The sequence below is a fragment of the Chiloscyllium plagiosum genome, chromosome 3, assembly GCF_004010195.1.
Source record: "Chiloscyllium plagiosum isolate BGI_BamShark_2017 chromosome 3, ASM401019v2, whole genome shotgun sequence".
NCBI classification, from domain to species: Eukaryota; Metazoa; Chordata; class Chondrichthyes; order Orectolobiformes; family Hemiscylliidae; genus Chiloscyllium; species Chiloscyllium plagiosum.
The window spans coordinates 121,390,553-121,416,256 of record NC_057712.1 but is presented as its reverse complement, the minus strand read 5'-3'; the positions used below and the strand labels follow the sequence as shown (position 1 = coordinate 121,416,256).

Sequence of the window (25,704 nt, the reverse complement as noted above, 5' to 3'; positions counted from 1 at the left end):
AATAGCTCTTGTTTTTTGGGAACTTGGTCTAGGAGCTTGCAACTTTGTTAACAAGGCTGAGTCTTTCCAGGCTTCAATACAATAACTGTGCATCACAGTCATTAGTAGGATTGATTCCTGATGTTGCATCATGTGGTCAAGAGTGCTTGGGGCCAAGATTTGTGGTCCACATAGTGGTTAATGCCAGATGTTCACATACAACATTTAGTGGTGTCAAAGAACAAAGAACAATACAGCATAGGAACAGACCTTTCAGTCAATCAAGCCTGAGCCAACACTTACGAATCAGATTACCTACATTCTATTGCAAATCTATAATATATATATTTATTACAATCAACAGGGGTACCAGCACTGATCCCTGTGAAACACCACTGATTACAGATCTGCAGTCAGAAAAACATCCTTCCATCACTACTCCATGTCTTCTATGAAAGCTCACCACGGATCCCATGTGAGTTCATGTACTATTTCATGTACTATGCCATGAGGGACCTTGTCAAGAGCCTTGTGAAAGTCCATGTAGATAACATCCACCACACAGGTTTCAATCATCTTTGTAAGTTCCTCAAAAAACTCAATTCTTGGTACCATTCATCTGTATTGTATGGATGCATGTGTAATGTCCTTTTGTAGGGCCTCATCCCTTCAAAGTGAAGTCCTCCTCCAACTCACTGCAATTACCCTGTCCACTTCAGGCATGGTGACAGTCATTTTCAGCTCCATTGAGCACTTGTTATTTGCATAACCATTGAAGGAAACTTTGGTTGCATATCAAACAGTGAGCCCAAGGCTCAGCCTGAAGTACAGCACTTTCTCCTTTTTTTTTTCAAACAAAGTTATACGAAATGAGTCCCTTTGAAATCCTGCCATGGTTAACAAAACAAGGGTTGCATTAAAAAGTGTTCTGTGATATAATCATTGTGTTACTAATAAGTTGCATCTATGAAGAGATATTTGAGGATTTAAGATTATTAAAAGTAATAATAAATGATAGATTTTTCCTTTGTTAATGGGAAATTTCAAACCTTGACAAACAAAAGAAACCAAAGGCAGTTTACAGAAAATGATTAAAAAGACAGAATTATTTGGCACAGAATGCTAAGGCAACTCTAGTATTTTTGAACACCCAAAATCACATGCAAGTTTCTCATTTAAACAAAAACACTTACTATGAACTAAAAAACAAAAGTCCTTCCACATTAGTAATAACGCAAGTTTGGTGAATCCTTCAGCATCATATTCCACAACACCTCTGGAAAAGAAAAGAAAAAAAATTAGTACTGCTGAATCAAAGGAGTATGAAGGAAGTAAAACAAATTTACAAGAATGAAAACAGAAGCATGAGGTATAGCCATCAGCAAACGGATAAATTGAAAAGATTGAAGAGTGATCTCATAAATGTCTAAAACTATGAAAATTATTTTAAAATTATGGTAGACTCAGGGGCAGTAATTTTAGACTCCAAAAGGGGCAGGAATTAAGGTGGGCAGGTGTACCAATTCTTCACTTCTGTCTCCTCCCTGAATTGTTTTCCTGGGGGTTGGATGTAGTAAAAGGGGTGTTTTAGGGCTACCCGATTAGAGTCACCTAGCAGCAAACAAGAGGTCCAGAGCTCCAGACACAGTCAAAGATCATTTCTGCTTGGGCTTAGCAACAGCCTCAGATTCTGATGAAACCAATTCTCATCATAATGGTAGCTTAACTCAAAAGGACTTTTAGTTTTGGAAAGATTGGAGTACTGCGTTGCTGAGCCCTCTTCCTCACTTATCTGCTATGGCATCCTGATGCTGGTTTCAACTTGGGGAGCCCTGTATTGGCTCTCTAGCTTTAAAAGCTCACCATGTGCCATTGCCACAGCAAATCAGACTGCAAATTGGAGGAACAACATCTCATCTTCTGCCTGGGCAGCCTACAGCCTGGAGGATTCAACACAGTTCTCCAATTTCAAATAACCTCATTTCCCAAACCCCGACTCCCTTCCCAGCCCCTCCACCTCTCTTCCATTCCTCTGATGACCCTTCCTACAAGCTACCGACCGGATTCATTCCTCCCATCGACCAGCCAGGTCATACCCTCTACTTATGTTCACCTATCCCTACCTTACAACCATGTCCTCTCCCCACCCAAAACCCTCCCCCACCACTGCCACCCACCCCCCTTACCTGCAGCTCCCCTAACACCCACCCCCAGACCTGAAATGTTGACTTCTCCACCTCCTGATGCTGCCTGGCTTGCCATGTTCTTCCAGCCTCCTGCTTGTCTACCTTGGAATCCAACATCTGCAGTTTTTTTTGTCTCTGAAAAACTCATCTTCACTGGACAGCCACCTGAATTAATTAAAAGATTATGACGGTATGTTGGGAATCTGGAGTTCTCCAATTAACCCTGAGCGCGATATGGGCAGGGCGGGACAGGATAGCTACCTAGAGACAGTCTCCCAACAACACGTCACATGAGAACAGGTATAGGCCATTCAGCATGTCAAGCCTGTTTCACCATTCAGTTAGATCATGGCTTATAATCTACCTCCAAGCGACTTTTCTATATTCCTTGATGCTATTAGGTCTCAAGAAATCTACAAAAATCTCATTGACCAAGCATCTACAGTTCCCTGGAATACGGATATTCAAAGATTCATTACAAAGAATGAAGAAATGCCTTCCTACACCATTCCTGAGATTACATCACCTGGTTGTAGACTCATCAGCCAGTGGAAACCTCCTTTCTAGATGCACTATTACGCCCATAACGAAGATGCTTCATATTTAATATTTCTTTGAAGACTTATCTTTTGAAGGATTGCGGGAAAAATTGATTTACATCCAGTTTTGTAGAAATGTTTGAAGTTATTTTTTCAAAAACAGGTAGTTGAAACATCACTGTGAATGTTGTAGATTTTCTTTAAAAACAAAGTTTCCTGAAAGTCGCATGACTGGGTTACTCTGCTGCAGAGTTGAGAGTGTGGTGCTGGAAAAGAACAGCAGATCAGGCAGCATCCGAGGAGCAGGAGAATCGACGTTTCGAGCATAAGCCCCTGATGAAAGGCTTATGCCTGAAATCAGTCATTCCTGATGAAAGGCTTATGCCTGAAATACCAATTCTCCTGCTCCTCAGATGCTGCCTGACCTGCTGTGTGTTTCCAACACCACACTCTCAACTCTGATCTCCAGCAGCTACCGGCTTCACTTTCTACTTATTTTGCTGCAGACCCCTGCTGGGGTTTTGAACAGTGACTGGATGGAGAATACTTAGATATCTGGAAATAGTTGGGGAACAAGAAGCTTATGAGGAAAGACCGGCACAATGCTTCACTAGAATATCTATTCAGATTATGTGCACAAATCACAGTGAAGTTTGAATTCAGAACCCGGATAGTCAAAAATGTTTCAAATCGTAATAATGGTGGAGAAAATACATATATTTTTATCCAAATTCAAACTGTGCAGTATAAATATTTAAGAAAGGAAATTTCATCTGGCAAATTGTTTTCATGGAAAATAACTGAAATTCCAAATATTTCAGCAGCCGAAAGGTTATGACACAGATATTTATAACATAAAAACCAACATTCCTTCAAATACACCACCCATTTCCATCCATGGTCCTCAAATGCTTCCAGTAACAGGCTTTAAATTTCTGCTACATTAAGCAGAGGATTGCTGACTATTACCTCTTTTACCTCACCCTCGAACTGTATTTTTGCATAGTTTTGGCAAATTAACTGAATTCATTCACATGTCTGAGTAATTTTGCAATGCTGTAATAAAGAAACTCAATGGGATGAATAATGTACTATTCGTATTATGGTGTAACAGCCATTAATACTAAGGCACTTCTAACATAAGATTGCGATGCAATGCTAGATCAGCTCATTTGAATTTTACACAAATTGATAAAGCATTGAGGTGTACAAGTGTAAAGAGAAGGAAACTTCTCAAAAGCAACTCTTAAAAGGGGTTCTACTCACTCTTATAGGTACGTAACTATTCCAAAGACCAAAAGATTGCAGATTGCCTGAAAAGATGAATTTTAAACTCCAAGGTAGGTTTGAACGAGAATAAGAATTTTTTTTAGGATCAGCTTTATTGTCACATACTCCAATGAGTGAAAAGTGTACAAGTCCCTGCTTACGGTGCAATCTTAGGTACAAAGATCCCTAGGTACAGCTTTTTCAATTACAGTTCTTGGAAAAATAGAAGTAAAAGAAGTCCAGCATTGCAGATTTTAGGAATAAATTATAAAATTATAAAATGGAGGAAAAAAATGGTTCAGAAATGGTTCTTCTGACCCAGTCTATGCTGGCACATAGCTTCCAGTCTGCACTGGGCCTCGACTCCAGATCACGCCCAGCTTCACCTCAGGGTTCCCGAGGCTGGGAGATTGTTCTGCTATCAACTCAAGACTGGAAGTCCACACCAAGAGACCACTATGTACCATCTGCAGACTACCATGGTGGGCTGCTAGGAGATTGTCACACCAGGCCACGCTGGGCTGAGAAGACTCCATGCTGGGCCAGCAGAATGCCACGTTTGATTAGATTAGATTCCTTACAGTGTGGAAACACGCCCTTTGGCCCAACAAGTCCACATCAACCCTCCGAAGAGTAACCCATCCCCTTCTGACTAATGCACCTAACACTATGGACAATTTAGCATGGCCAATTCACAATCTTTGGATTGTGGGAGGAAACTGGAGCACCCAGAGGAAACCCACACAGACACAGGGAGAATGTGCAAACGCTACACAGTTGCCCGAGGCTAGAATCGAACCTGGGACCCTGGTGCTGTGAGGCAAAGTGCTAAACACTGAGCCACCGTGCCACCCTGAATTAAAACAACGACCAAACCAGATATGCCAAGCATCGCTCACTTGCAAACCGCAGCGCTACGCTATTGTTGGGCTAAGAGAATGTCATGCTAGGCCAGAAGGCCACCAAGCCTGTGCTTGGTTCATTGGAGTGGAGTGTGAACTAAAAGTCTTAAAAATCCTACAAGGTCTCAAACTACTTACACAAATTTTAACAACGTGCTCTCTGATGTCATGTTAGTGAGTACAACCTGTAAAGCAGCTGCGTGGCTTCAATTTTACAGTATTTTAAAGTAGAGAATGCATGGATTAGGGTTAGCATTTTCCACTGTTTGGAAAAACTCAGCTGATAAAAGGAGCGAGGAGGCTGGATCATTAGGTAATTATCTTCACAGCACTGTTTGTAAGCCAGGAGCAGGAGTGCTTCCTTTATATCCGAAAAGCTACTCTCTTTATAAATTAATTGGAGGACTTTTCCCCACCTACAATCCACCAATCTCCAACTCCTCTCATTGTTCTTGATTTCTCCCTCCAGCTTTTTCGCCTATATTGCTCTTCCAATTTCTCCCGGACATCTCATCCCTCTACGATTTTCCTCCCTACACCCACCTGCTCTCTTCAACATTTGGTCATTTACTCCAATATCTGTATGCTTGATGTTAAATTTTATTTGATAACGATTCTGTGAAGCACCTGGGGATGTTTTACTACATTCAAAGTGCTATACAAATGTACGTTGTTGCTACTGCTATACATTTTATAAGGAGGATAGAGAAGAGACAACATAATTAATACAATTTTAAAAGGGATGCAGAGACAGAGACGTTGGGTGAATTTTTAATGCAACAGGCTAAGTTGAAATGGCTATTAGATATGCATGGGATTCTTGGCTTTGGAATGGATGTTAAGTATTTGGAAAAGACGTAGGAGAGATGTACTAGAAAGCTACATCAGATGAGGAACTTCAGTAAAGTGGTAAGACTGGGCAAATTAAGCTTGTTCTACTTGGAACAGAGAAGGTTGAGAGGTGATTATATAAAGAGGTGTCAGGAATTACGAATAGCTGTAATAAAATGAAGATAAAATATTCCTAGGGGCAGAAGGCTTCAGTGACCACAGAAGGTAAACTAAGTGATTTGCAAAAAAAAAAGGCAGCAGAAGGGAGAATAAAATTTCTTATGATTTGGAGATGCCAGTGTTGGACTGGGGTGTACAAAGTTAAAAATCACACAACACCAGGTTATAGTCCAACAAGTTTAATTGGAAGTACACTAGCTTTCGGAGCGCCGCTCCTTCATCAGGTGGTTGTAGAGTACTCCACAACCACCTGATGAAGGAGCGGCACTCTGAAAGCTAGTGTGCTTCCAATTAAACCTGTTGGACTATAACCTGGTGTTGTGTGATTTTTAAAATTGCTTAGTGAGCTTCTGTAAATTGGAATGCCCTACCTGAAAGGTTGATTAATTCACATCCAAGAATAACTTTCAAAAGGTGAGTTAGGTAGTATTTGAGGAGTAAGAATTTACAGGATATATGGAAAAAGTGGAGAAACTTATTTAAATGGGTTGATCTTTCAACAGCTGACACAGCAGATGGGCCAAGTAGCCTACCCACGTGGTATATCATTCAAAATTCAATGAAATGCCCAATAACAGCTGATATAGACAGAGTAATCTCACAGAGTAATCCAAACTCATTTCACCCATACAAATAACTGAATACTTACTTGATAAAGTATCCCAGAAACACCTGTAGTACTCAAAGCCTTCAAAGGTCAAATACTTATAGGGTTATCATACCTAGAAATATTTAAATCTAGGTCTCAGAATACAGCCAGACAGAGCAGAGACTCAGGCAGCCACCATGACAATATTAGTGCCTCTGATGGTCTCTCCTGACTGAGCACAAGAAAATTACTGTGCCATTTCCATTCCTACAGGCAGACTGTGAAATCCAGCAACCATCCTCCTTACACCCTCCTCCAGATGGAGAAGAAATATCGTTAGAAAGCAAAAGGCATGTACCACACTCTTTCAGAAAGGATGGGCAACTATCATTTCATTTCAAACAACACAGTAGTGATAGAATAGGTTGAAACTGCAGAGGAAGAATGAACAGCAATAATTAATGATTTTGCAGGTAATTAACATGAAAGGTTACGTGTTCAGCATAATTGGCCTTTCTGGTATTATTTCTTTCAGTATAACTATTCTTATCTCGCGCTCAGATTTATGCTCCAAAGTGCAAGGGGACTTTCAAATCCTTGTTACCCCAATTTAATGCCAATTCAGATCATGACAAGGACCTAGCAAAGTGGCTGAATATTCCCAAACCCTGACAGCCTCTTTTACTGAGAGCATCTGGATTGATGTTCAGATGGTCCAGTTGCTTTTTGGAGCCTACTCCCAAATGAAATATTTTTCAAGGTGTTAATAATACCCAACAACGTGTAGACACATTGTAATGCTCCAGGCTGATCTATTGAGCATAGAAGACATCAAATGCTCTGAATGTCTTCATGGGGATTGTTCTGCACTTTCAAGTTTACGAAAAACAGTGATAGGGAAGAAGGTGAACGAAGAAAAAATGGATTAGGAGGAGAAAGTGAAAACAATTCGAAATGGATCAGAATATTGCATCATCAGCTCTTGTAGGGCAATAACCTTTCACATATTCTGGATCTGATCAAAAAGTAATGACCAACAAATCAAGGTGAAAATATTTTCAAGTCTGCTGCTGCAAATTATAATTATGTCTTTTCTCAGAACTATAAAGAGAATTGCATAAGTTATCCTGTAATAACAATCAATTGTATCAAAATATAAACTTACGTTCCAAAGTGACTTAGAAAGGCTGCAATATACTCTCTTCGTCTGTGATAACCCTGAATGATATACTGCACCTTGGTTTAAATAAAGCAAAAATGAATGGAAATTAAAATATCAGCAAGCCAAATAAAGACAGTAAGTTCATATTTATCATAATATATATGATAAATTTTTTGAAGCAAACTATGAAATGAACTTTGCAAGACATATTAAGATGTTAGCACAGGAAAACAGCATTTCATTATCTCATTCAAACTAGCAGCATTAAATATGACTCGACCCACTGTTCTGCATAGAGAGAAGTTCAAGGTTGGGACGGGGGGGCGGGGGGAAGAGTTTGGGGAGGTGTGCAGGTGCTGGGCCAGTTTGCTGAAATCTAGATATTTTTTAAATAGGTAAGCATGTTATTAAATTTCATTAAGAAAATAAAAATAGCATACAAGTAGAAAAAAATTATTCTGAAGAAAGATTATCAACCAGAACACTGTCACCATACAGTACTGGGTATGCGGAGTAAAGTTTCAGCAAAAGCAGTTAATGAACTTGTCTATAAAGATATAGCTACATAAGATTGAAAATAGTGACAATATGTGATAAGAAATTATTAAATTTTAAACTCATTTATGGGATGTGAGCATCATTGGCCAGATCAGTACAGGTAGTTCTTCTATAACACTGGAGTTGCATTCCAGCAAAACCTCACACAGTAGAAGATCGCTTAATAGAAACCATGGGGCGTATGGGAAAAGTGGGGTTAAGGGCAGACCAGCAAAAAATATCACTCGTGATCGCTCAAAAATCACTCAAAAGTCTAACACAAAGTATAGCACAGTCTGAATGAAGGTTAAAATCATATTTATTAACAAAACAAAAGTAAATTTAACACAGTACATTTAAACAATGTAAGAAAGCTGCTCTCTGCACAGTACCTCTCACAGAAAGCTGCAGCTGACATTGACGCATGCACACAACAACGTGGTGCCTTCAGCGCAGACATCAGCACAAGCACAGAATGAAGTGCATGAACTGATCCCTGCTGAAATCGCGCTATTGTGAACAGAAGTAAGCTTTCTCGAAAATATAGTTCCCTAATTTTTCAATGATGTTATCGCCGAATTGCACTGCTGGAATGCCCACTATCCAAGAACTACCAGTGTTTATTAGCCATCCCTAACTGCCTTGGGGAAGATTGTTAATTGCGTCTTAGAACTGAAGCGGTCCTTTAGCAATTTCTTTACACAGTTTATGATTGCTGCTTTGCTGACTGAGGTAAAATAACTTGTAAAGAAACTAAGTGGCCGTTAGTATGAAGGGTTAGTTATATTGGGGGTGAGTAAGGAAGTAATAAGAGGACAAATGAGATAAATTATAAAGAGTAGGACAGAGAGAAAAAATAGTACACAATCTACTATTCAAGCAGATTTTTTTTAAACAAATGAAAACAGAAGGTATGAACATTGAACAGGAGATTGAAATTATACAAAGAGGCTCATATTGGAACAAAACCGCAACACATACTTGATAGATTCTACGATTCTTTTGGCATTGTTAAATTCTATTACTGCAAACAACTGGAGTAGTGATGCTGATAGACTTAATTCTAGCCTGCCTGTAAATGGAGTGAGCATTACAACCTGACAGTAATTTCTTCCACAATTCTCTGATTTCAGTCACTACCTTTTCAGGAACAAACCGCATATATGAACCTAATATTCCTCTTTCAATGGACAACAAATGATGTGTATTCATTACTGTTCAATATTTATTGTGTGGTGAACTAATTTTCAAGCAAACTGCCATGACCCTTGTTAGCACAGATAAGGAGCAAATACTTTCAGCTCAGCAATTAATTTCTGTGACCTTTTGCAACATGCATTCTGAGAATGTAAGTGTATTTTGCAAGACAAATTTATTATCTATCCCTAGTTCCCTTGTAATAATGAATCTTCTCTTTACCTTGTGGCAAATGATTTGAGTGGATTGCTAGAGCATTTCAGTTAAGATTCAAACATACATACTATTGGAGTCACATATCAGCTGGACTTCTAAAGTTTCTTTCCCTAAGGGAAATTTGTGAATTGTTTGAAATTTTGCAATCATGGTCACTTTTACTGCTACCTAATTTATAGGAGCAACAATTATTTATTTCTAGTCAATCCTCCTATTTGATTTGATCCAGACCAAATTGTTTTGAATTTTTCATTTGGGGGGAAGCATTTGAGAAAAATTAAGAACAATGTTCAACAAGTGTCGTCTTCAGTGGGCTAAATTTCAAGCTTGTAAGAAAAACAAAATCAGGAAATGAAATACTTTCAGTAGATGCATTTCTGAAAAGCATGTACACAGATTATGTTAGATACATGATATGTTAATTTTAAATAAGGTGAGATTATCCTTATAAGTACAAACTACTGGCAAATTAACTTGCCAATGAGATTCATTTTGACTATTTATCTCAAATTAGAACATTTGTTGGAGAGAGTCTTTCATCTTATCTATCCTGACTGGACTTAAACCGATACTGTGTACACATACTGATGGCATAGATCAATGAACAGATGAATAAGCTTCAATAGCTACATAGTAAATTCCTAATCTTAGTCATACTGTTACTGTGTAGTGCTGAACTCAGACCAAATGATTATCGTCAGGGCAACACGTGGCCATTTTCTGAGTGGAGCTAGGAGAGCTAGTTGAGAAGAATAAAGAGAACGATGAGCTATAGGAATATCCAAATTAGAACCAGACATTTGACCTTTCAATCCTGCCCCATCATTCTATAAAATCAAGGTTCATCTGTCTGTGCTCCAAATTCCACATTCCCATACACCCCAATAACCTTTGATTCCACTGCTAAGCAAGAATATACCCAGTTCCACCGTAAAAATATTCAAACACACTGGCTCCACTGTCTTCTAGAGGGAGAAAGTTCCAAAGTCACATAAATCTCTGAGAAAAATTTCCTTCAATGTCATTAAATGGCAACCATGATCCCCAATTTTAAAACTGTGCCCCTAGTTTTGGATTAACTCATGAGATTAAACTTCCTTTTCATGTCTACTTAGACAAGATCATTCAGAAACTTGAATCAAACCAAACTTATTTTACTGAATTCTAGTGAGGACAAGCCCAATCTATCCTCATCTTTCCTCATAAGTCAACCCTCTCATTCCAGGGATCAACTAAGTAAACATCCTCTGAACCATCTTCGTTACATTATAGCTTTCCTAAAAAAGGGAGATCAAAACTGCACTCAGTAATTAAGGTGTGGTCTTACCAATGCCCTGTATATTTAGGGTTAAATTATCTCATAACAAAGCCTTGTATTCGATTTTTCAGATTCCACTGGCTTTCCAATTACTTGCTCTACCTAATACTACCTTTCTGAAACTCATGCGCTGGATCCCTATGCACCTCAGAATTCTGCAATCATTCTCCATTTTAGTAATACTATGCACTTTTGTTCTTCTTGCCAAAATAAATTTCTACATATGTTCCCCATATTAAACTCCATCTGCCAAAAAGTTTCTCATACCGAATCTATCAGACTGCATTTGTGTTACAGGGCAACCCTTGGGTCTGTACAATTGTTTTCTGCGGTTTCAGTAACCCAAAGTTTACTGTGGCCTTGACATATTTTTGGGAACCTCCCAGAACCAGAGACCTGGGGGCTGCCGGGAAGGTAAATTTCCCATTTAAATGAATGGGTTCACTTCGATCCGGGGTTTCAGGCTTCCGTGATAGGTTTAGGATTGTATCTCCTGTGGGTACGGGGGTCTACTGTATTTCATTTCTCATTTATCTTTGTGCTTTTCTGCAAATTTAGCCATCATCCCTTCAATCCATTCTTCATATAAAAATTGAGCCACAACACGAGTGCCTGTACTTATCATATTTCGCCAATATGAAAGGGATGCACATACGCATTCTGTTTTCAGCCAGACAGCAAAATCTTCTATCCACGCTAATATGTTTCCCTGTACAATGAGGTCCCACTCGACACAACAGCTTTTATGTGCAATCTTGTCAAGAGCTTACTGAAATCCATCAACAGACTCCCTTTCACCGAGAGAGTACGTTACTCCTTCAAAAAGTTTCGATAAATGGGTTAAACAGATTTCCCTTTCACAAAATCATGTTGACTCTTCATGGTTACCTTAATCTTTTCCATGTGCCCAGTCATAATCTCCTTGATGATTGATTCTAACACTCCCATCCCCATGACCAAACTACCACACTTTCTTGTTTTGTGTCATTCCCTTTTGTATCGGGGAGTTATATGTGTTACTTTCCAGTCTAATGGAAACTTTGTAGGATCTAATGGAATTTGGAAAGTAAATGCATTGTTCATAAGCCACTCTAAGGTGCTATGATGAAGACCATCAAGGCTTGGAGACTTATCAAGTGCCGCTATATCAGTTTGCTCAGTACTACTGGTGATTATAATTTCATAAGGTTCCTTCCTTTCTTCAACCCCTTGATTTAGAGGTTTTGCTGGGATCATTTTTCTGTATCATCTATAGCAAAAACAGAAGCAAAATATTTATCATTACATGTGCAATTTCTTTGTAATCTGGTACTAATCACTCTCTAAAGGGTCAACACTCACTTTATTTACTTTATTCCTTTTTAGCTAACTATAGAAAACCTTGCCACCCGTCTTTCCATGTCTAACTAACTTCCTTTCACGCTCTTAATGAACTTATAAGTCATTTTTTGCTGTTATTTGCATTTTAACCTGTCGTCTGACCCGCCCTATATCTTTGTGTAATCACATACCTTTCCCTTACATATGATGTTCTCCTTAACTTCTTTAGTTAACCTCAGATGGTGGATCTTCATATTGGAGTTTCTGTTTACTATAGGAATTTTTATTTACAGTTGGAATGCATTTTTTGCATGTACTCTAAAATATCTCCTAAATGTCTGCAACTAATGTTTCTATCGATCGATCTCCTGGTTAAGTATGCCAGTTCACTTCAGCGAGCTCAGCTTTCATGCCCATGCAGTTATTCATTCTTAACTTCAAAATTTGTGTCTTAGATCCAATCTTCTGCATTTCAAAATTGATTTAAAATTCAATCATATTCTCATTGCCACTCATTTGGAGTGATTTTACATTGAGATTAGTGGGCGGCACGGTGGCACAGTGGTTAGCACTGCTGCCTCACAGCGCCAGAGACCTGGGTTCAATTCCCGCCTCAGGCGACTGACTGTGTGGAGTTTGCACGTTCTCCCCGTGTCTGCGTGGGTTTCCTCCGGGTGCTCCGGTTTCCTCCCACAGTCCAAAGATGTGCAGGTCAGGTGAATTGGCCATGCTAAATTGCCCGTAGTGTTAGGTAAGGGGTAAATGTAGGGGTATGGGTGGATTGCGCTTCGGCGGGGCGGTGTGGACTTGTTGGGCCGAAGGGCCTGTTTCCACACTGTAAGTAATCTAATCTAATCTAATTACTAATAAACTTTATATTGTATAATGTGACAGGATTTAGCATAGCCTAATAAGGGTCAGTTCCAGAATGTGTTATTAAGAAATTGCCTCAAATATATTTCATAAACTCCTCATTAAGGCTACTATTATTAATCAAATGTTTCCAGTTTACATGTAGATTAAACTCATCCATCACTATTATTGTACTTTATCACAAGTGTTATGGACTAGGCCAGACCCCCTCAAAACATTTCAAGAAGATAGCCCAGACCCTAACTTTGCTAGTTGTTTTAGGCAGGTGTAGAGTGGATATTCCAGGAGAGAATCCGCTGGTCAAACCACTTAGTTGTAAACAATACAGCATTTATTTACAAGATTATTGAATGAAACACCAACAACTGCAAACAGTTTACCGAATAACTTAACTTCTCCAAGAACCCAACAGATCATCCTAACTTAATGATGCTGTTCCAAATGCTTGTAACAATCCCCAAAAACAGCCCTTGGCACAAAAGGTAAAATCAAACACCAGTTCTTACAGGATAGAAGGCAGAGAGAGAGAGAGAGAGAGAGAGAGAGAGAGAGAGAACCAAGCTGGACCTGCTTTTTTGGGTCCAGCAGCCTTTCTTCACACTACTGCTAAAAAAACCAAACGGGAGAAAAGCAGAGCTGGGAGAACGGGCCACACCCTTTTCATTGTACAAGGGTTTCTTTTTAAAACTTGAAAGCCTTCTGCCTGAGGGAATTTCTGGTAGCTATTATTAAATTGGCCCTAAAACCCTTCAATCTGCAGATTTTTCGGAGTCTGTATCATTTACAACCTCTCTGAAAAATACCAAGGACTGCATAACCTTGTTAAAGGAGCAGCTTCGTCACACATGCGTTCAATGTTTCTTCTTGTATATGGTGTCCTTCATTGTTAACACATTCAAAATATCAAATGGAAACAGATCTTGGTGGTTAAAACTGTGCTAACAATATTTCACAAGTGTTAATCAGATTTTCTATGTTCGTTTCATACATTCAGCATGTCGTTGTTACCTGGTCTGCCATTGTAATGTCCTTCAGAGAACACAGGCACACAGTTGGATTGCAGTTACATTTGAAAATTAATTAAAGATTGATGTTGGTGCAAGTTACATACTATACTGATATCAATCACATGGATACAAATAACAATGACTGATTTGCTTGAAAAGTAAGATCTGGCAGGGAGAAATTAAAGCCCCAACTCTGACTACATCGCAAATCAGCCAACAGCCTAGGAAAAGCAGAAACTGGTTCCTGACTTCTGTTCTTGAATTCTTCAATCTACCATAGAAGCCAGTTCCAACTGAATGCCTAAATAATCTCTACTACTTCAAAATAAAATACAACTGAATAATGAATTTCAACTTTAGTGTTACCTTATTATTGAGCAATTGGCAAACTTGTGGCACGTAATCAATGAGACAACCACCATTGGGAAACGCTGGGATATGGAGAGCAGAGGTCCCACCAAGCGCACTGTATACACAGAAGGAAAAATGTTGTTTACATTAAAATGTCATAACAATCAAGGGATATTATTGCTGAATAATTAAATTAAATGTCATTATAAAGATTATGGATCCCCCACGCCAAAACAACAAGAACTTGATTGCTCCTCAAATGGTTTGACTCTGAATTGAGTGAGAGGTAAAAGTTGGCAGCATTCATCAAATTTATATTGACTCAGAAGTGCCTGATGCTAATCAGCTTTCATAATGTGATGCAACAAGTGTTTTTTTGACCTGTGAAGAGCTGGAATTTCTTTCAGCTTGTTAAAGACTAGTTCTTCACAGCCACCTTTTAAAAAAAAAATGATTGAAAAATCTTTCTTTACAAAATTAGAAAGTTCCAAAAATATGAAAATATAGCACCATAACATCAAAAATAACAAACCCAACTACTATACTATTCTACAAAAGAAATCAAAACTACGCTTATTACAAATCAATAAATATAATTAATGTCGCTTAGTGCAACAAGACCAAAGCCCCAACCTTCGACAGCATGAATTATTAAACCCACATTTGTTCGAAATTCTTCCTCTCATGGCATTAGCTTTAACAGACCAAACCATCATGGCTAGACAAAAGTACTAATCAAAATGGCAGACAGATTTGCTTCCAAATAATTCAAAAAGGGCTGCCATGTCTTGTAAAAGTTGTTCATTTTCTAGTGCACCATATTTGTAAAATATCTAAAGAAATATGTTCCATCATTAAGTTATACCACCCTGACAAACCCAGTGGGTTCTCAGACATCCAGCACATCAGAATGTTGTTCCTCGCACAAAAAGTGAGAATGTTAAAAAGCTTTTTCCCCCATGTACATCTAAGCGAGGTAAATTCGGCAAACCAAGAAGCAAAGAGACCGGGTCTACCTTGACTTCGGTCCCCAAGACCCTCTCTATTACTCCTGCCACAGCACTCCAATACACACGAAGCAGGACCACTGACAATGAGTGAGGGTACCCATATTTGTTTTACATTTGGGGCACATTGAAGATGCTTTGTGCTTAATTTTCACAAGACGATCTGGGGCCAGATGAGCCCGATGAAGAATCTTTAACTGCATAGCACAGGTCCTATTACATCTTCACAGCTTCTTAATTTTTGCAGCAAAGAGATAGTCTCTTCCAATAATATTGGCTATTGTTTTATACTTTCACAACAAACAAATCGTTTGGTACTACTGAAAGCATTTACCTGTGGTCATTTGGACATGTTTGTACATTTTAATTATATTTTGCATGGTAATTCTAGATTATAGTCTCAAACTAGAGAGATGCAAACTATTCACATACATTTTATGATTGATATTTTGGGTAAAGATAGAACGTGAAGCTTTATCACAGCAAAATTAGATGCAATTGTGTATTAATTTTAATGCATTTCTTTCTTTTTAAGTAAAGCATTCAATAAGAAGCTGTCACAATTCCACTCTACATGAAATACAAACAAATTGCTGGAAAAATTCAGCAGGTCTGGTAGCATCTGTAGAGAGAGAAAGTTAATGTTTTGAACTCAAAATGACTTTTCTATGGAACTAAGAGTTTCAGAATCATAGTGGACACAACACGTTATCTCTGTTTCACTCTCCCCAGATGCTGCAAGACCCACTAAGTTTCTCCAGTACTTTTAGTCTGCATTCTTTAAAATCTACAGTACTTTGCTGCCAGTCACATTGCTCTCTCTTGCTTTACTGGAAAGTGAAACAGTGATACTGATCTAAACTAGCCCTAGTACATGTTGGAAACTGAAACTGATATACAGAATATGAAGTCAGAAGTCACACGATACTAGATTATAGTTCAACAGGTTTATTCATAATCACAAGCTGATGAATGAGCAGCTCTTTGAAAGCTTGTGATTTTAAATAAACCTACTGGACAAGAATCTGGTGTCATGTGAAGGTTGGAACTGGGGTAAGGTGGCCAGGAGGGGAAATGAGGACTTCACCAGTTTCCTTCCTAATGAAGGGCTTTTGCCTGAAACGTCAATTGTCCTGCTCTTCGGATGCTGCCTGACCTGCTGTGCTTTTCCAGCACCATTCCAATCTGCACAAACAAAAAGTCCTGAGCACTTAAACAAATTGCCTGTGTTTGATAAACAATTAGAATTACTGAAAGTGTTAAAAACTAAATAAAATCTAAAAGAACTGCAGATGCTAAAAATCAGAAACAAAAACAGAAATTGCTGGCAAAGCTCAGCAGGTCTGGCAGCATCTGTGGAGAGAAATCAGAGTTAACGTTTCGGGTCCGGTGGCAGGTTGGGAAATGTTGGTTTTTATGCAAGAGATCGGGAAGGGCGAGGGACAGGTGGAGAAAAAGCCCAAAGTGAGAGAACAGTTGGACTGACAAAAGGAATGGATAATGATCAGGCTAGGAGGGTGAATAGCTGTTAACGGGGATTGTTAGTGGTTAACAATGGGTTGTGTGTAATAGTAGACCATGTGAGAAGGACTGGTGTGTGGGGGAAACAAAAAATGCTGGCAATCACAGCAGGCTAGGAAGCATCCATGAAAAGAAAGCAAGCTAATGTTTCGAGACTAGATGATTCTTCATCAAGTCTCCAGCACTTTTGCTTTCAGTACTAATTCTAGCATCTGCAGTCATTTGCTCCCATCTGGTGTGTGGAGATTGGGGTAAGAACATGGCCCGAAAATTGTTGAACTCGATAGAGTCTAGAAGGCTGTAGAGTTCTCAAGCGGGGAAAAAAAAAGAGGTGTTGTTCTTCCAGCTTGAGCACTGCAACAAGCCTGTGACAGAGATGTTGGCTAGGTCAAAAGGTGTGTTGAAGTGGCAGGCAACTGGAATCTTGGGGTCTACTTTGCAGATAGGACACAGATGTTCTGCGAAGCAGTCACCCAGTTTAAGTGTTGTTTCACCAATGTAGAAGAGACCACGTTGTGAGCAGCAAATGCAGTAGAACCAGATTAATTTACATTGAATGAATCTCAATGTTGCACAAACATATCTCAGCAAGCAGAGGGAGTAGACAAATTCTGCCCAACAAAACTTAATACAAAGCAACCATTTCTGGGAATGGGTGGACAATGACATAAAAAGGATAAATATATTAATTGTGCAGTATAAATGCAGATGTAACCTCTTGCCTAGTTGGTGGATCATGTGCAATTTAGTACGATAAAATACTTTGGAAATCACAGGACAGATGTCACTCTGTCCTTTGGCTCCCCTCTAATTTCTTGAATAAGGATGACTGTTACCTCGAGCTCATGTACTGGGTTATGCCTTCCCATCCAAAACAGCCTAGCGCAATTAGCAGGACTTCTGAGGCAGAAGACACAATGCAGATGAAAAACTGTGCCTGGATCAGTGATGGGGGAATGACAGTATATAGTAAAATTTCATGTGGTGATGGGAATGGGATAACGGCTAAGGGCGAGGATGCCCAGAGGGAACATGGCCAAGGAGGAGTCCATATTGTGGTATGTGTATCTGAAACATAAGAATTTCATAGATCAGATATGGAAGGATAGCTGGGATCTGGGAGACACTCAAGCTCAGCAGGTTTGGTGGAAGGAACAAAATAAATATTAAAGCAATAGGAATGCTTGATCCTTTGACTCATATGTAGGCACTCAAGTCATAAGTAGTGCAAAATCTGTCAGTCTGGTGCATAGACTAAATTGGTTAAACTACTGCCACGCAGTTCATGTTCTGATTTGGGTAGAACTGGTCACTGTCACCCTTTTATTCTTGGAGAAAGTCAGATGTTACTGCAAGAACTATCCTAGTTAAAACAGAGTTGGGAATGTGGAGTTCTGTAGAGTATGTCCACACAATGCACCCAACCAATGCTCATATGCTGGCAAATGCCCTCGGAAAGGTTGGCACACGAGTGAGGGGAATGGACTAAAAATAAAAGATGTATCAGTTGAAGACTTTCAAAAGTATTTAAATGTATCGCTGATGCTGCCCTAGATGCAGGGCAGAGCATTTGGGAATCTATTACCTCAATTATACAACAGAGAAGAGAAAGTGTGATGGACTATGCAGAACGAAAATGGGTGGAATATGTTCAGTTCAGGAAATGACAATGTGAACAGGGACAATCTGGAATTCTTCAAAAATGTTCAAGGAAGATATGGGGCTTGACCACCAGAAAACACCAAAATTGGACTTACCAGTAGGGCAAGTGTTACCCGACAGGCTCTCAAGGTGGGTGGTCAGGTGCAGAATTAGGCAGAAGCTACTGTAGCTGCCCTAGATCTCAGATTTAAATGTTTATGGCATAGAAGGAAGTCATTCAGCTCATTGTATCAAAGTTGGTCAATGAAGAGCCATCTACACAAATCCTGTTTTCTAATCTTTTGGCCCACAGCTTTGAGAGCAATGCAATGCAAGTGAATTCCTAAATAATGTTTATATGTTATGAGAGTTTCTGACTCAACTACCCTTTTAGGCAGTGAATTCCAGGTTCCAATCATAGTTTGGACTGAAGGGTCTGTTTCCATGCTGAACATCTCTTTGACTCTATGACATAGATTACAAAGACAATGTATTCTCAACTCCCTTTTTAGACTTCCACATCTTACTTTAAATCTAAGCCTGCTAGTTACTGACTCTCCACTAATACATAAAGTAATTGTTTTTTTAAATGCAATTTTTGTCTCTCATACTGATATTTATTTTGATTAGGTCCCCTCTCAATCTTTGCTGATTAAAGGAAGACAAACTCAGCCTACCCAATCTTCTCTTATACCTAAATCTCCTCCACACGCCATCGAGTGTAATCACCTCTTTCCTATAACGTGATGATCAGAATTACAAACAGTGCTCCTGTTGTAGCATAATCAGCATTTTACACAGTTCCAGCATTACCTCATTGTCCTTGTATTCTACGCCATAGAGTCAGAGATATACAGCATGGAAACAGATCCTTCGGTCCAACTCGTCCATGCCGACCAAATATCCTAACCCAATCTAGTCCCATTTGGCAGCACTTGACCCATATCCTTGTAAGCCCTTCTTATTCGTATGAGGAGAAAGTGAGGTCTGCAGATGCTGGAGATCAGAGCTGGAAATGTGTTGCTGGAAAAGCGCAGCAGGTCAGGCAGCATCCAGGGAACAGGAACATCCTGTTCCCCGGATGCTGCCTGACCTGCTGCGCTTTTCCAGCAACACATTTCCAGCTCCTTCTTATTCGTATACCCATCCAGATGCTTTTTAAATGCTGCAATTGTACCAGCCTCCACCAATTCATCTAGCAGTTAATTCCACACACGCACCACACTCTTCGTGAAAAAGATGCCCCTTAGGTCCCTTTTATATTTTTCCCCTCTCACCCTGAACCTATGCCCTCTAGTTCTAGACTCTCACACCCCAGGAAAAAGACCTTGTCTATTTATCCTATCCATGCCTCCCATGATTTTAAAAACCTCTATAAGGTCACCCCTCAGCATCTGACGCTCCAGGGAAAACAGCCTCACTGTCTTTAGCCTCTCCCTAAAGCCCAAATCCTCTAATCCTGGCAACATCCTTGTAAATCTTTTCTGAAACCTTTTAAGTTTCACAATATCCTTCCAATAGGAAGGAGACCAGAATTGCATAATTGCAATATTCCAAAGTGGCTGAACGAATGTCCTGTACAACCGCAACATGACCTCTCAACTCCTATACTCAATGCTCTGACCAATAAAAAAAAGCACACCAAACACCTTCTTCACTATCCGAACTAGCTGCAATTCTACTTTCAAGGAACTATTATTCTGCACTCCAAGGTCTCTTTGTTCAGCAACACTCCCCAGGATCTTACCATTAAGTGTATAAGTCCTGCTAAGAATTGCTTTTCACATTTAACTGAATTAAACTCCATCTGCCACTCCTCAACCCTTTGGCATCTGATCAAGATCCCGTTGTACTCTGAGGTAATCTTCTTTCCTGTCCGTTACACATCCAATTTTGATGTCATCTACAAATGTACTAACTATACCTCCTATGTTCACATTTATATAAATGACAAAAAAAAATGGACCAGCACCGATCCTTGTGGCACACCACTGGTCACTGACCTTCAGTTTGAAAAGCAACCCTCTATCTTCGAGCCAGTTCTCCCTGTATTCCACGAGATCTAACCATGCTAACATGATTGAAAGCCTTATTGAAGTCCATATAGATCACGTCCACCTTTCTGCCCTTATCAATCCTCTTTGTTACTTCCTCAAAAAACTCAATTAAGTTCGTGAGACATGATTTCCCATGCACAAAGCCATGCTGACTATCCCTAATCAGTCCTTGCCTTTCCAAATACATGTAAATTCCGTCCCTCACGATTCCCTCCAACAACTTGCCCAACACCAATGTCAGGATCATCGGTCTATAGTTCCCTGGCTATCTTAAATAGTGGCACCTTACCTGCGACTATTAATGATACAAATATCTGAGCAAGGGGCCCAACAATCACTTCTCTAGCTTCCCACAGAGTTCTTGGGTACACCTGATCAGGACCTGGGGATTTATCCACCTTTAAGCGTTTCAAGACATCCAGTACCACCTACTCTGTAATAAGGACATTTTTCAAGATGTCACCATCTTTTACGCCACATTCTGTATCTTCTATGTCCTTCTCCACAGGAAATACTGATGCAAAATACTCGTTTAGTATCTCCCCCATCTCCTGCGGCTCCACACACAGACTGCTTTGCTGATCTTTGAGGGGCCCTATTCTCTCCCCAGTTACCCTTTTGTCCTTAATGTATTTGTAAAAACCCTTTGGATTCTCTTAACCCAATTTGCCAAAACTATGTCCTCTTTTTACCCTCCTGATTTCTCTCTGAAGAATACTCCTACTGTCTTTATACTCTTCTAAGGACTCACTCGATCTCTCCTATCTATACCTGACATAGGCTTCCTTCTTTTTCTTAACCAAAACCTCAATTTCTCTAATCATCCAGCATTCCCTATACCTATCTAGTCTTTCCTTTCACCCTAACAGGAAAATACTGTCTCTGGACTCGTTATCTCATTTTTGAAGGCTTCCCAATTTCCAGCCATCGCTTTACCTGTGAACATCTGCCCCCAATCAGATTTTGAAAGTTCTTGCCTAATACCATCAAAATTAGCCTTCCTCCAATTTAGAATGTCAACTTTTAGATCCAGTCTATGCTTTTCCATCACTATAAAACTAAAAGGATCATGGTCGCTGGCCCCAAAGTGCTCCCCCACTGACACCTCAGTCACCTGCTCTGCCTTATTTCCCAAGAGTAGGTCAAGTTTTGCACCTTGGCAAAAGTGAGGACTGCAGATGCTGGAAACCAGAGTTTAGATCAGAGTGGTGCTGGCAAATCACAGCAGGTCAGGCAGCATCTGAGGAGCAGGAAAATCGATGTTTTGGGCAAAAGCCCTTCATCAGGGATAGAGGTCTCCAGTAGATACATCCACATGCTGAATCAGAAAATTTTCTTGTGCACGCTTCTTCTCAATCTAAACCCTTAACACTATGGCAGTCCTAGTCAATGTTTGGAAAGTTAAAATCCCCTACCGTAGCCATCCTATTATTCTTACAGATAACTGAAATCTCCTTACAAATTTGTTTCTCAATTTCTCCCGACTATTAGGAGGTCTGTAATAGAATCCCAATAAGATGATCATCCCTTTCTTATTTCTCAGTTCCACCCAAATAACTTCCCTGGATGCATTCCCAGGAATATCCTCCATAAGTACGGCAGTCATGCCATCCCTTATCCAAAACACCACGCCCCTTCCTCTCGTGCCACCCCCCACCCTCTTCTATCCTTCCTATAGCATTTGTATCCTGGAACATTAAGCTGCTAGTCCTGTCCATCCTTGAGCCACATTTCTGTGATTACTATGAAATCCCTGTCCCATGTTTCTAATCATGCCCTGAGTTCATCTGCCTTCCCTGTTTGACCTCTTGCATTGAAATAAATGCAGTTTAGTTTATCAGTTTGACTGTTTGATTCACTCCCTTTCCCAAGTGTACGAGTCTCAGATTGACCTCATTTCTCACTGTTTTTCTGGGTCCCACACCCCACCTTTCTAGTTTAAATCCTCCTGAGCAGATCTAGCAAATTTCCCTGCCAGTATATTAGTTCCCCACCAATTCAGGTGCAGTCTATCCTTCTTAAACAGGTCACTTCTACCCTAGAAGAGATTCCAATGATCCAAAAATGTGAACCCTTCTCCCCTGCACCAGCTCCTCAGCTATGCATTCATCTGCTCTATCCTCCAATTCCTACTCTCACTAGCCTGTAGCATCAGGAGTAATCCAGATATGCCTTCTTAACCACCTTATCTAGCTGCCCTACTTCTTTCAGGGATCTGTAGACATGCACTCCAAGGTCTTTCTGATTACAGTTCTTCCCTGAACGGGAGGGTCCTCTCATTCATGGTATAATCCTTTGCCATGTTTGCTCTCCCCAAGGGTATTATCTCATGCCTTTCTGTATCAATTCCTTTTGCCACTGTTCTGCCCAGTTTATCAATTCGTTGATATTCTCCTGCAATTTATCGCAGTCATCCTCATTATTTACCACCCTACCAATCTTCATATCACGCTCAAACTTATCGATCATATTGTCAACATTTAAATGCAAATCATTAGCGTACACCACTTACAGCAAATGTCCCAGCACTGAGCCCTGTGCAATCCCAGTGGAAATAGACTTCCAGTCACAGAAAAATCCCTCAACTGTCATGGTCTGCTTCCTATCTCTCAGCCAATTTTTATATCCAATGTGCCAACATTTCTTAGATCCCACTGGCTTCTTACTTCTTACTTTCTTGACCAGTCTGCCATGAAGCAAGTGTTTCTAAAGTCCATGTATGCCACATCAAATATGATACCAGCATCAAAACCCCTGGCTACCTCCTCAAGACATTTCACCAAACTTATCAAACATGTCTTTCCCATCACAAATTCATGCTGACTATTCTGATTGTTTCATGTGTCTCCAAGTGCAGATGTATTCTATTCCTCAGAATGCTTTCTCTGCAACCTCACCTGTAACCAGAGACAATTTGAAAATTATTGCCAGGCTCCCTGATATCTCTTCCTTTGCCTCGTTCATCAGCCGGGGATTCACCTCATCTGGAAGTGCAGATTTATCCAATTTTAAGGCCGTAAACCCAGGAGTATCTCCTGCTTCTTATGATATTCTGTCGTATTGAGCCTTCTGGATCTGCCATAACCTTCTCTTTTTTTTCCTAATCCTAACCCTTATATCACTTTACATCCAGTCTTAATCCCACTCTTTGTCTTTACAGAAACACACTGGGCCTGTGCTTGCACTACAGGTCAATCTGCTATAATTTAAGAGTTTCATCTTCGCGCTATGGAAACCCAGTTTAGAAAACTGTGCTGTAGAAGATCACTAATAGAAAATCACTCTACCTGTTCAGTGGAAAGTTCACGTTATGCAAACAATGTCCACAATTCGTCAATCGCGTTATAGCTAATTTGTGCTGAGGAAACGTGCGTTATCGTGGAACAACCTGTATTTCCTCCTTGACTGCTGACAAACGTTTACCTACAAACAGCTGCTCCTAGTCCTAATCCACTTGAGTCAAATCGTATATTATTTTAGTAAAGTCAGATCTCACCCCAGTTTAGGATTTTTAATCTCAGCCCATCCTTATCCTTTTCCATAGCCATTCTAAATCTAAGTTATTAAGTTATTGTCACTATCTCTAAAATGCCTGCCTAAGGCTATGCCTTTCATCTGCCTGGGTTCATTTCCAAATATCAGTTCCAGAACTGTTTTCTCTCTCTCTCTCAATAGGCTTTCTTCTTACTGGCTAAAGGAAATTCTCCTATATATAATTCAGGTGTTGTTTTTCCCTTCCCGAGTGACAGTAAAAATATCCAAATTTATATTTGGGTCATTAAAATCCCTGTTACTGTCTTACTGTTCTCCCAATGTGTTTACATATTTGAGCCTCTATCTTTCCTTGACTGTTTTAGGTATGCAAATAATACACAACCAATAGGACACACCCAGCAACATGTTTTCCCATTTTGTGCACTTCACCTCCAAATCCAAAAATGCAAGGCAGGGGATGCGATGGTCTAGTGGTATTATCATTGGACTGTTACTCCAGAGACCCAGGAAACTTCTTGGACATCTTGGTTCAAAACCTGCCATGGCAGATGGTGGAATTGGAATTCAATAAAAATCTGGAAATTAAGAATCCAATGATGATCGTGAATCCATTGTTGACTCCTAACTGTCCTGGGGGCAATTAGAGACAGGCAATAAAAGTTTGCCTAGATTTCATCTTGTGAATGAATATTAAAAAACCATGGTTCATAAAACTAACCTATGAGTGCCTTGCTGCATATAAAAGAGGAGAAGCAACTTGGGGAGGGGATATGGAATTGTTGGATATGGAACTCTATGGAATAGAGTTAATGATTTGCAGAAATATTACGACGAAATAATGATGAGCCCTTCAAAAAGCGATTTCTGCAGGGACTGAAAAAGAGGAGGTGTGTAGACGGGACAAATGTCTGGGGACTACTCAGCCCTTAACTGCCTTGACATATGCTCTGCAGTTAGCAAAAGGGGCAAAACAGTCAATGCTTAGACAGACTGTCACTACACCTTTGCAACAATATATGAATACATGGTAGCATGGAATAGGAAAGAGTAACATTACCTTCAGTACGGCATGAAGGAATATTTAAGCAATTGGTAAAGACTGCTGGAGCCATAATCAAGATTGAGGCCATAGGAAGGTTAAAAAAAACTGCAACAAGGAGGAATAAATGGATAAATTATTTTCAAAAGGCATCAGAGGAGGGACTCGTGAAGAAATAAAGATATTTAATTAGAATGGAGGAAGTGTCAGTGAAAGAATTATAGCACTCAGCAGACAGAGTAGAACATGAGACTGAGAACATAGAACATAGAAAAAATACAGCGCAGTACAAGCCCTTTGGCCCTCGATGTTGCGCCGATCCAAGCCCACCTAACCTACACTCGCCCACTATCCTCCATATGCCTATCCAATGCCCGTTTAAATGCCCATAAAGAGGGAGAGTCCACCACTGCTACTGGCAGGGCATTCCATGAACTCACGACTATCCGAGTAAAGAATCTACCACTAACACCTGTCCTATACCTACC

At 39.9% G+C, this 25,704-nt stretch overlaps 1 protein-coding gene across 5 annotated transcripts in view; it reads right to left on the bottom strand.

Moving 5' to 3' along the window:
• The window catches only part of babam2 (BRISC and BRCA1 A complex member 2), a 210,104-nt gene that overhangs the window by 24,581 nt on the left and 159,819 nt on the right, over nt 1-25,704 (bottom strand). For all 5 annotated transcript variants that reach the window (XM_043687225.1, XM_043687226.1, XM_043687222.1 and 2 more), the window contains exons 8-10: nt 14,472-14,571; nt 7,641-7,711; nt 1,173-1,255 (exon numbers count right to left, since the gene is read on the bottom strand). In XM_043687225.1, the coding sequence (XP_043543160.1) occupies nt 1,173-1,255; nt 7,641-7,711; nt 14,472-14,571 (254 nt within the window). The remainder of the gene's footprint in view (nt 1-1,172; nt 1,256-7,640; nt 7,712-14,471; nt 14,572-25,704) is intronic.